Consider the following 11,751-nt stretch of genomic DNA (forward strand, 5'->3'; position numbering starts at 1 on the left):
GATCCCACCGATGCACGGGAAATCATCAACCTTGGGAGTTTTTGCACAACCCGACATCACTGCTCATGACTAGCGGTCTTCAGCCGATCTTCAGCCTGCGTTTGCAAGTCAGTCGTCGGCCCTATCATACGTTCCAGCTCGTCCATGGATGACCCACTCTTCTCAGCCGGTCCAGCCGAACCAACCGATTCAACTAAACCCAGTTCAACCGAACTAGGTCCAACCAAATTCGGTCCAGCCGAACCAGTATAGTCAGCCAGTTCCCAGCCCTTCTTTTGGTTTGTCCTCGAGCCAAAATGAAGCTACCTTTCCAGGGATTTATGGGCAAAACCAACCTATGGCAAATTCTGGCGAAACCGTTGGTTTTGAACAGTAGTTGGCAAACTTATAGTAGCAAATATCGACCCTTAGATCCACGACAAATCCTACGACTGGTTTTCATCCACATTCAAACTTCTCTTTATGCTCAGAAACGCCGGTAAATTCTTACTCTACTTTACCTGTAGCAAATATTATGTCTGGTTCTGTGGGAAACTCTGCAGAGATGTCTATTGGTGAGAAACTTAATGGTGAGAATTACTTTTCTTGGTCCCAATCGGTAAGAATGGTCTTTAAGAGACGTCATAAGTTTGGGTATCTAACTAGATAAATACCAAAACCAAACCCCGGTGATCCCCAGGAACGATTATGGAAAGGAGAGGACTCTCTTCTTCGCTCAATTCTGATAAACAGCATGGAACCCCAGATCGGGAAGCCACTTCTATACTCAGCCTCTGCTCGGGATATTTGGGAAGCTGTCCAGAAGCTCTATTCACAGAGGCAAAATGCCTCATGTCTTTATACCTTGAGGAAACATATTCATGAGTGCAAACAAAGGACTCTTAACGTAACGTCTTATTTTAATAAATTGTCCCTGTTGTGGCAAGAAATGGACTTGTGCCGCGAAGTCGTGTGGAATTGTCCTGTTGACGGAGTTCAGTACTCAAAGATTGAGGAGGCGGACCGGGTGTATGATTTTCTGGCTGGCTTAAACCCTAAATTTGATGGTGTCCGAAGTCGAATTTTGGGACAGAGACCAATACCATCTCTAATGGAAGTATGCTTAGAGGTCAAGTTAGAAGAGGACAGAACCAGAGCTATAAATGGCACTAGCAACAACCACTTAGATTCTGCTGCGTTTGGAGCCAAGTCTTCGGGACCAGAGAGCAAAAATAAAACAGAAAATCCCCACCAATCTGTGAGCACTGTAAGAAATCGTGGCACACCAAAGATCAATGCTGGAAGTTACACGGTCGCCCACCGAATGGCAAGCGATGGTCTGTGAATGATAAGTCAAAAACCGGTCGGGCCCTTATCAGTGAAATAGGGGATGGTACATCATTAGCCACTAGCCAGGTAGAGTCCAGCATGGTTGGAACCAGCAATGTCGCGTAATCAGGTACTTCTCAGTCTTTTAGCTTCTTGGTCGAAGGGGATGAATCGTGGATCCGACCACCTAACTGGATCACCTGATCAATTCTTCTCTTATTATCCAAGTGCGGGAAATGAGAGATTACGAATTGCAGATGGGTCCTTTACTTCTGTTGCTGGGAAAGGTCACCTATCTCCGATTCAAGGGTTGATTTTACAGAATGTCTTGCATGTGCCAAAGATATCTTATAATCTGCTATCTTTCAGTAAAATAACCAGAGATCTGAATTGTAATGTCGTTTTCTCACTGTTAATGTTTTGTTTCAGGACCTGAGCTCGGGGAAGACGATTGATACTGTCCGGCACAGTAGAGGGCTCTACTTCCTCTCGGAGGATGCTTTATCTAGGAGTTTATATAACACTTGTTTACTATCTTCCCTTACTATTTCTGAAACGGATTTCCTGTTATGGAATTTTCATCTTGGACATTCGAATTTTCATTATATGAAGTATTTATCTCCCAATTTATTTCGTAATGTTAATATTTCATCTTTATCTTGCGATATGTGTATTCGTGCAAAACAACCTCGGGTGTCTTTTACTTCCCAGCCTTATAAACCTTCCCAACCTTTCCACCTGATACATAGTGATGTGTGAGGCCCATCTAATATCACAACCGTGTCGGGTAAGTGGTGGTTTGTCACCTTCATAGATGATCACACTCATCTTACATGGGTGTTCCTTCTTACGGATAAGTTTGAAGTGACTACAGTCTTTTAGCAATTCTACACCACGGTCGAAACCCAATTCAATACCAAAATTGCTATCCTTCAAAGTGACAATGGCCGTGAGTTCGTTAATCAGTCCCTCCGTGAGTTTTTAAATTCTAAAGGTATTATTCACCAGAACTCCTATGCCTATACCCCACAACAAAATGGGGTGGCCGAACAAAAAAATCGTCACCTTTATTGAGGTTGCTCGGGCACTCATGATTCTTGCATTCATACCCTCGTACCTATGGGGCGATGTTGTACTCACTGCAACCCATCTCATTAATCGAATGCCTTCCCGTGTTCTCAAGTTCTAGACTCCCTTAGCCCATTTCAAAGAATCCTTCTCTTTTACCCGGCTTTTCCCAGATGTTCCTCTTCGGGTGTTTGGGTATACGGTGTTTGTTCATAATCATGGTTCCCACAGTAAATTCGCTCCTAGGGCTAAAAAATGTGTCTTTGTTGGGTATCTGCTCCATCAACGGGGCTACAAATGTTATCGGCCATCTTCTCAAAAGTATTTTATCACCATGGATGCTACCTTTCAAGAAGATAAACCTTTCTTTCCTATTAGTCCTCTTCAGGGGGAGACTTCGAGTGAAGAGACTAACACGTCATCCACTTATTCCATTCCTGTAGACTTGTTTCTTGAACCAGTTCTTGACACTAATCCTGGCCCTCCCATTCCTGACAATCCTATCCTTCCTACAAAACAAGTTCCTTGGATAACCTACTTTTGGAAGAATCTACGAAAGGAAATAGTTTCCCATGCTGCTCCACCGGAAAGTGTTCAAGAGCCAGAACCCGAGCCAACTCAAGGTAACTATATTCTTGATAATAATAACTTTTTTGAAAGTAATGCAGTGAACACTGACGATGCAGCGACTCTTGACAAAATTAGAGAGGATGAGAGTAATGAATTTCCCCTTGATGATGTTCAGGAGACTGAAAATGTGCAGCAGATGAATGCAGAGGAAAAGGGTAACAAGACCAGTGAAATTGATACCACCCTAGACTTACCAATTTCCCTGCGAAAGGGAACAAGGTCCTGCACCAAGAACTCTATGAAAAGCTTTTTATCTTACAATAGCTTGTCAACAAGATTCAAGGCCTTCACCACTAGTCTAGAAATTGTGACTATTCTGGGAAATGTGTACAAGGCTCTGAAAATTCCCGAATGGCGAACTGCAGTCATGGAAGAAATACGAGCTCTCAAGACCAACAAAACATGGGATCTAGCTATTCTTCCCAGAGGTCACAAAACCGTTAGGTGCAAATGGATGTTCACAATCAAGTACAAATCCGATTGGACTCTCGACAGATATAAGGCCAGATTAGTCGCGAAAGGGTTTACTCAAACATATGGGGTGGACTACTCAGAAACTTTCTCGCCAGTGGCAAAACTCAACACTATTCGGGTTCTTCTCTCTGTTGCTGTGAACCTAGACTGGCCTCTATATTAGTTGGATGTAAAAAATGTGTTTCTAAATGGTGAGTTGGAAGGAGAGGTTTATATGACCCTTTCTCCAGGGTTTGAAGGACAGTTTGGGAGTCAAGGTGCAAGCTAAAGAAGTCTTTGTATGGTCTGAAACAATCCCCTAGAGCCTAGTTCGATCAGTTCACTACCTTTGTCAAAACCCAGAGGTATATTCAAGGTCACTCTGATCACACCCTATTCACTAAGAAATCAGCATCAGGAAAAGTAGCAGTGTTAATCGTATATGTTGACGATATTATTCTGTCAGGGAATGATTTTGTAGAAATTGACAAGCTAAAACAGAAAATGGCAGAGGAGTTTGAAATTAAAGATCTTCGTTCCTTGAGGTACTTCCTAGGCATGGAGGTAGCAAGATCAAAGGAAGAGATCTCAGTGTCTCAGAGAAAATATACGTTAGACCTTCTACAAGAGACTGAGATGACTGAATGTAAACTTGAAGATACTCCAGTTGAGGTCAACAATAATTTGGTAAACTCAGTAGACAACGTACCAGTGAACAAGGAGAGATATCAATGTCTTGTAGGGAAGCTGATATATCTCTCACACACCAGACTTGATATTTCATATGCTGTGAGTTTGGTAAGCCAGTTTATGCAAGCCCCATGTGAGAGACACATGAAAATTGTTACCCGGATTCTGAGATATCTAAAGTCAACACCTAGGAAGGGCTTGATGTTCAGGAAAAATGATAGAAGATGCATCGAAGCCTACACTGACTCAGACTGGGCCGGTTCTGCTACTGACAGGAAGTTAACCTCGGGGCATTGTACCTTTGTATGGGGAAACCTTGTTACATGGAGGAGTAAGAAACAGGGTGTTGTGGCTAAAAGTAGTGCCGAAGCTGAATACAGAGCTATGAGCTTGGGTATCTATTAGGAAATTTGGTTGAAGAAGGTATTAGTAGATCTTCATCAAGAGAGTCATGACTCGATGAGACTCTTCTGTGACAACAAGGCTGCTATCAATATTGCTAATAACCTTGTCAGCATGACAGAACCAAACATGTTGAGATTGACCGACATTTTATCAAAGAGAAACTTGAAAACAGTAGTATTTGTGTTCCCTATGTTCCATCCAGTCAACAGATTGCGGATGTTCTAATTAAGGGCTTACCTAGACAGTTGTTTGACACTTGTATTATCAAATTGGGTCTCGTTGTATTTATGCCCCAACTTGAGGGAGAGTGTTGAAATAGTGTTTTAGTCTTTTTCTCAGTGTCTACTGTCTAGGGTTTCTCTCTGTTTGGTTATTTATACCCGTCCTGTGTTGAGTACTGTGTATTAGAAAAATTAAAAAAATAAAAATTCTCCTATCGTGGTTTTTCTCCCTGATCTAGGGTTTCCACGTAAATATGTGTTTCTTTTCTTTTCTTCTCTTTTCAATACCCTCCCTGTGATGCAACGGTGACTTCTTTGCCTCCATCTTCTTCCCTTCTCCCTTGCAGCCGTTGATCACACTGCCCTCTTCTCAGTATTGTTCACCGCCAACTACACAGCACAACCCACAAGTTGCAACGGTGACCGCTGGCAACTTGTCTTTGCGCATTAGACCCATGCATTCTTGTGCGTTTCCTTGCTCCATGATCGACGATGGAGCTAGCCTGCGACGTGAACACGAACTTCGAACAAGTTTCGTGACACCGTTTCTTCTTAGTCTGATACTCCAACGTGGGCAATAAGTTGTGCATCACGTTCTCGACAACTGGGTGTCTTGCAACAACATTTTTTTACTTGGGGATTCTGCCCACACTCCGATTGGCTTCAAATCAATTTACCCATAACATTTTCGGACACTAAACAGCAAAGATTAGATATTGATTCGGTAAGGATTATTGCTTTACTTTTCTTTTTGAAATGGATTTAAGTGTTCAAATGTTATTCTGAACTCTTGGAACTCATTTGTTGTCATGTTGAGTAAATTTCTAAGTATTTGATTAGTGTACAACTAGGGCGAACACATTTCGGACTAGTTTGAATTTGATTAATGTGCCTTAGATCAGTCTTTGAACTCTTTGTTTCCTTCCGTTTCATTTGCACACTCTTAAGTCCCACGTCTTCCATTTTTAACTGGTACCAATACTATTCTCCTCTTCTTCCCTTTCTTCTTTTCTAATATTGATCACCTCACCCGTTTTCACTGTTAGTTATATTTTAGTTGATAGCGTATGTTTTTCTAATATTGAGCACCGTGGGTTGATAGCGTATGCTTGTTTTTTGATTTTCACTATTAGTTATATTTTAGTTTTAATATTGCAACTTCGGCTTTGTGATTATATTGACATTCTTTGTTTCTTACGAAAAGAGGGAAAAAGAAGAAAAAAGCAAACACTCAATATTGAAAATTTTGTTACCATATTGAATTACTAGGTAAAGTTTGATTCATGATGGGAAGGGGAACTTATTGAGTCTTATTGAGTCTTTTTTCTAAAGTGTTAAATTAAAATACGTGTTGGAGTGTTTTGACTATCCTGTAGTTATGGTAGTCATAACTTAATTATTATTTATGGTTTTCATTTATATTTATGTATTTGTTCAAATGAATTTGATTGTTATTAGTCTTTTTTCTTAGTTTTGATAAGCTTACATGCTTAGGTTGATAAGTTTGTTTATGGCTTCCATTGAGTTGTTTATGTTTATAAGTTTTTTAGTTTATGTTTATAAATTTTGCCAAACGAAATTAATCTTTAGAGTTCCCCTTTCTTATTTGATAGATGGTTATTAAGAGTTCTCCTTTCTTATGCTAACTACTTGCGTTTGTTGGTTTTTGAAATCACTTCTTTTTGTAGATTTTGTGGTTTATTGTGATATTTGTTTGGATTGATGGAATTTTGAATTTTGCTGAGTTTTTGTTTAAACCGACATTAAAGACCCGCTTAATTTATCCTCCAACTTTCTATTTTCCCCCTATTTTCTTTTTCCTCTCATTCTCACACTTCCCTCTTACCCTACCTATTGAGTTGTTTACCCATATATATATCTCAACACTCTCAAGTTCCTTCTGAGTTGGAATTTCTTCTTCTTCTTCTTCTTCTTCCCCTCTGCTCGTCTTTGCCGCTTCATTTCTTTGCTTCTGTAAATCTTGTTTTTCTTCTCTCAAAGTCTCACTGTAACACATTTATCCCTCTGCATACTATTTTTCTATCTCATATTTGTCAATGAAGTCAGCTTTGCAATTGGGGTTTAGGAGTTTCCTTCATCCCTCCAGGTTTGCCCTTTCACCAAATTTCTTTTCTCTTTTTTTATTTTTTTTTTAAAATTAATTTTTTTGTATCCATCTTTATTCATAAGTTAAGGAAAATTCAATCAAGTCTCTTCAATTTGAATGAAAGTTTGGCTCATTTCATATATGAAAAACAAGTGTTAAATTCTTAGGAAGAGTGAGCTCATTCTCTTGACTGAAATGCTCTCTGCATCTCCTAACTAGAATATGGTTTTGTTACTTGTACTAGTAGTATTTCAATTGACTCATTGTTCATCTGGACTAACCCGGACTCCCCTTAGCCTTGTAGTGAATCAGAATAGGTTGAGAGTTGCAACATTGATACCTAATGTGCAAAGGAATGTAATAGCGTCGGATCAATCCTCTATAACTTTATCCACACAGAATTCAGAGCCTGGCGGGATAAGGAGAGATATAAGTCTGGTAACAAATTTCGGAAGAGACTATTGTGAGATGGTTTTTGTTTGAGTATATTTCAATTACCTATTATGCTTCTCTTCTTTATTCGGATTTAGGGCTTTTACTCAACTTTTACATATAGGAAAATGACTGTAAAGCGGACAATCAAAGTTTTAAGGATGACCCGTCAAGAATTGAGGCTATGACGGTCCAAGAACTGAGAATGACATTGAGGTAATAAGAGCTTTATCTTTGAAGTAACACGTTTTGATGCGTTCCCCCTGTTGAGAATTCTTCGTTGGATTTTCAGTTTGGATATTGGCTTGGAGTTTTTGTGCTGCAGCTGCTGGCTGCTGTGTCTCGGCACAAGTGCATTCCAGTTCCATATGTAGTTTGTAATAGTCTATAGATCTCTAGCTTACTTTCTTATTTATCATTTATGTTCACATTTTTCAGAAGCGTAGGTCTTCTAGCCAAAGGGCGTAAGCGTGAACTTGTAACTGCACTGCAATGCTTTGTGGAGAATAAAACAGTTGGTATGCATTATTTGTCTACTGCTTAACATGGCTAGAGATTGGATGTATTGACATGAAACAACAGTTGGTATCATTTATATTCATATAATCATATCTCCTTTTTTTTGCTGTTGGTTTATTTATGAGGCTCAAGAAGAGAAGGGAAGGGGAAAAGAGGACAAATATTTTTAGTCTAGATATTATGAATGGCTATGATGTATTGACATGAAACAACTGGTGAAATTTTATTAGTTGTGTCTATAGGAGATTGGATGGATATTACTGTCTAATAACTGTTTGGCAATGATCATTGGAGCTATTGGCTCTATTGAGAATTAATGTCTATGCCTTCAAAATTACGGAATGAAGTATCTACCGGTTTTGTTTTCCAATCCATGTTGTACCGTCATTTTCTAAAAATTTATTGAAGAAGTCATGAAACTTCTAGTCAAAACATTTTAGCATGGGATTTATTGTGAAATTCTATTAATCCAATCCTTGTAAGTTCCATTCATTACTAATCTTAAGAGCGTTGTCAGAGTTCTGATATTAAAGGTTTAGGTGTCAATAGTCTGTTATAGATATAAGCTCAGTCTTATTATGAAATTGTATGGCAAGTTCTTCCAACTGATTTGTAACCATTGGCCTAGTACTGATTTCAACACTATTAATGAAGTCAGCTTATGCTGTTATTAGTTGCTTACTAAGGTAAGTCAGTTGTTTGTGTGTCTACCTTGCGTTTAAATTCTAATCTTCTTTTACGTATTGCTGGCTTGTTTTGATTTATTTTTAACCTTTTTTTTAATATATACTGTTTGTTTTTGGATCAATTTTTTGTTTGTTAACTCTGTAAAAGAATTGTAACTCATAAATTTCCCCTCCCTTCTTCTTCTTCTTCTTCTTTTTTTAATAATTTATTTCTTCGTCTTTTAGCCTCCAAAAAATTAGATCATTCATCAATAATGTCACATATGTTCCACTTGCGGATATTGAAGAACCTCTAAAAGGTTTCATTTGGGAATTTGATAAGGTGATTCTGAAACTGCATCATCATTTTGTTTTATAGTTACCATGCATAATATTTATGACCTATTTTATTTTATTTTTAATATGCAAGGAGATTTCCATCATTGGGTTGACCTCTTTAATCATTTCAATTCATTTTTTGAGAAGCATATAAAGAGAAGGAAGGATTTGCAGGTTGAGGATAATTTTGTGGGCTCCGATCCTCCATTTCCAAGAGATGTGCCAACTAGTTTGCGATTTTCTCTTCTAACAAGGATGCGATTTGCAAGAGCATTTCATTCTCTATCTGCTCGGCAGCAATATACCTGCATTCGCTTGTATGCCTTCATTGTTCTTGTTCAAGCAAGTGGCGATGCTGATGATCTAGTTAGTTTCTTTAACTCTGAGCCTGAGTTTGTAAATGAGTTAGTTGGCTTATTAAGCTATGAGGATGAGGTTCCTGTAAAAATACGAATCCTTTGTCTATTATCATTGGTTGCACTTTGTTTGGACCGGTTGCGCCAACCAACTGTGTTGTCTGCAGTGACTTCTGGTTGGCACTGTGGCATCTTGTCCAGCCTCATGTAGAAGGCTGTTGATTCTGTGATTACTGATACTACAAAGTGGTCGATGCTGTTTGCTGAAGCAAGGTGTCCTAGATGCAATTCCCGAGGATAAAGAAGTTGGAAAGGAGGAGAATGGAAGTAATGGGTTGATTCGCACAAGAAAGTGCAGGTAAAATGTTGTTCTCAATTCTCTAGGCGTTTTGTGAGTTCAGGAATTTTGGGGTTAATCAAGGTGCTTGAGTTTGTAGGTTGCACTATGGTAGTTTATGGATTATTCATGCATTATGGTAGTTTTTGTGACAACTTGAGATTTGAAGTACATTGTGAGCTAAATTTGCTTATTGATGTATGTATTCTTGAATATTCATTTTTTGGAAATTCTGATAATTCGTTGAGAACACGTGGTTGTGAAATATTTTTGGGAATGTGTTTCTTTGAACAGGTTGAATATAAATTTTTGGTTTTGTTGTGGTAGCATCGTTATGTTGTTGAAAATTTTGAAAAAGAAGATTCTTGAAAAAGGAGTAAAGATTTTGAAAAAGAAGATTCTCTCATTTATTCAACTATTGAGTTTTCTTGTTTTGCAGGTGCAACAAAGGAGTAAAGATTTGGTATCGCGACCTCTTTATGTTTTTTCTTGGGGAACTCTAGATCCAACACATTCACTACAAGAATTTTGTCTTGAATGTACCATTTATGCACATTCCCAATAAACACGGTTAGTTGAATATGAATTCTGATCATATTTTCACTTTCAATCCTTTGTCTTAAACCCTTTTTGTTTATGATCCTTTGAACAACAGTGGTCAGACAAAGATGCCTATAACTAGACACTGCTGAAGCTGGAGGGGTCTGTTCAAGAAGAATTATGAAGGGATCCATACTTACCAAGTGGAGAGGGCTAGTAAACTCATAGTGTTTGTAAAATCATAATGTTTGTATTACTTGTAATTTGTGTTTTCAAGGTCTGAATTATTGTACGACCTTTTAAATTATAATTTTATAGTAGAATTTGTGGATTAAATGTAATAGATTTACAATCCATACATGAATAATATGTCATAGCCACATCGTTCGATGATGATGTGTCATATTATACTTTTTTACCATAAAAATGGATTCAACAACGAAATTTAAATAAAACGGATAGATTACGACTTCAATGTCGGTTAAGAATTAAAAAAAAAAAAACACAGGCTTTAATGTCGGTTGGAAATTTCACTGAAGGTCTTTAATGTCGGTTGCAACCGACATTGAAGGCTGTGTTATTGAAGCCCTTTAATGTCGGTTTAAAATCGGCATTAAAGGCAATCGACATGAAAGGGCTTTAAAAATACTATCTTTAATGTCGGTTTAAAACTGACATTAAAGCCCGAATTTCTTCTAGTGATACCTCCCACTTAGCTTGTCTTATAGACCCAGTTGTCCCTAATAGCATACGCTAACCATTAAGATTCTGTCTAGGGTAACATACTTCATAAGCACTAGAAATTAATTACTTAAGAACATCATGCCCGAACAATAACTATCCATACTCTATAAGTTATTAATCTACCAAGCATTCGTAAACATCAACAAGGTAAATAGCTGTAAACGTTTGAGGTTGGCTATCAATAAGTGACTTTTCATAAAATCATGACTTGTTAAATCATTCATAAATGTTTGTAAGTATTATAGTCACTCACAGCCTTTGAGAAATCCTTTTAAGATTGATGAGCTTCTCCTACTAATGTCAACCCTGTGAACACATCAAATTACTTTAGTTACTAGTCATGGTTTCCTTTTTTTTTTTACACTCGCTTTCAGAATTACGCTTACCTTTATACAATTCGCTTTCAAATCTTCTTAACTTACTTTAGGGCGTCAGGTACCTAGTCAAATTTAAAAGGGTTTAAACTTCAGTGGGTCGCCTTCTTTCTGATGCCCACACCCAACACTTAGTAGGGTCTTTGAGGTGCCAAGCCCACGTTTTGCAAGTAGTTGTCTGTTCGCCCAAAAAATTCCAGATTCAGATTCTAATGTCAATAGCTCAAAATCCATAACTCATTTTAAGAAAATTCCTTCTTCAAACATGCTCGGAATCTTGTTAGCAATGTTACCACAAAGTTTCAGTGTAAAAATCTTTGTGGTTTGATCTGAAGCTTTAAATCTTCCCCAATGGCCCTAGACTGCGAAGCTGCCTATAAATATAATATGGTAAGTTGGTTATCCATATATATATTTATATTAATATTAATTATTAGATAATTATCTCTTTTTCTCTAATAACCAATTGAATGGGAGGTTATCGGTGGTTTTATGGTAACCGTGAGATAAAAGGAAAAATATTTTCCTAAATTTAGAAGAGTTGCTTAATTCGGAAAGGAACT

The 11,751-nt window shown here is 37.9% G+C and overlaps 2 protein-coding genes across 10 annotated transcripts; both read left to right on the forward strand.

Moving 5' to 3' along the window:
- The first annotated feature begins 1,423 nt into the window (after nt 1–1,423).
- LOC120077258 (uncharacterized) lies at nt 1,424–4,554 on the forward strand. Its single transcript, XM_039031154.2, has 4 exons — nt 1,424–1,642; nt 1,738–1,819; nt 2,550–3,616; nt 3,823–4,554. Exons 1-4 carry the CDS (start codon nt 1,424–1,426, stop codon nt 4,552–4,554), a joined length of 2,100 nt encoding a protein of 699 aa, XP_038887082.2.
- A 1,953-nt stretch (nt 4,555–6,507) lies between these two features.
- On the forward strand, nt 6,508–10,460 carry LOC120078792 (uncharacterized). 9 transcript variants are annotated; one of them, XR_016529580.1, is made up of 10 exons: nt 6,678–6,882; nt 7,179–7,320; nt 7,439–7,530; nt 7,607–7,665; nt 7,753–7,832; nt 8,745–8,841; nt 9,012–9,203; nt 9,361–9,551; nt 9,970–10,100; nt 10,186–10,460. XR_016529580.1 is itself a non-coding variant. In XM_090313703.1 (6 exons), the coding sequence occupies exons 1-5, from the start codon at nt 6,833–6,835 to the stop codon at nt 8,813–8,815; spliced, it is 435 nt and encodes a 144-aa protein (XP_090169829.1). In that variant the 5' UTR covers nt 6,678–6,832; the 3' UTR covers nt 8,816–8,841; nt 9,012–9,149. The 9 variants fall into 9 exon arrangements, 4 of the variants coding, with proteins under 4 accessions (XP_090169829.1, XP_090169830.1, XP_090169832.1 ...); XR_016529579.1 differs by having other exon boundaries at nt 7,607–8,841; XR_016529577.1 differs by lacking the exon at nt 7,607–7,665 and having other exon boundaries at nt 8,745–9,203.
- Nucleotides 10,461–11,751: the final 1,291 nt, after the last annotated feature.

This window comes from Benincasa hispida, chromosome 5 (genome assembly GCF_027475165.1).
Source record: "Benincasa hispida cultivar pf3 chromosome 5, pf3_genome.v1.1, whole genome shotgun sequence".
Classification (NCBI taxonomy): Eukaryota; Viridiplantae; Streptophyta; class Magnoliopsida; order Cucurbitales; family Cucurbitaceae; genus Benincasa; species Benincasa hispida.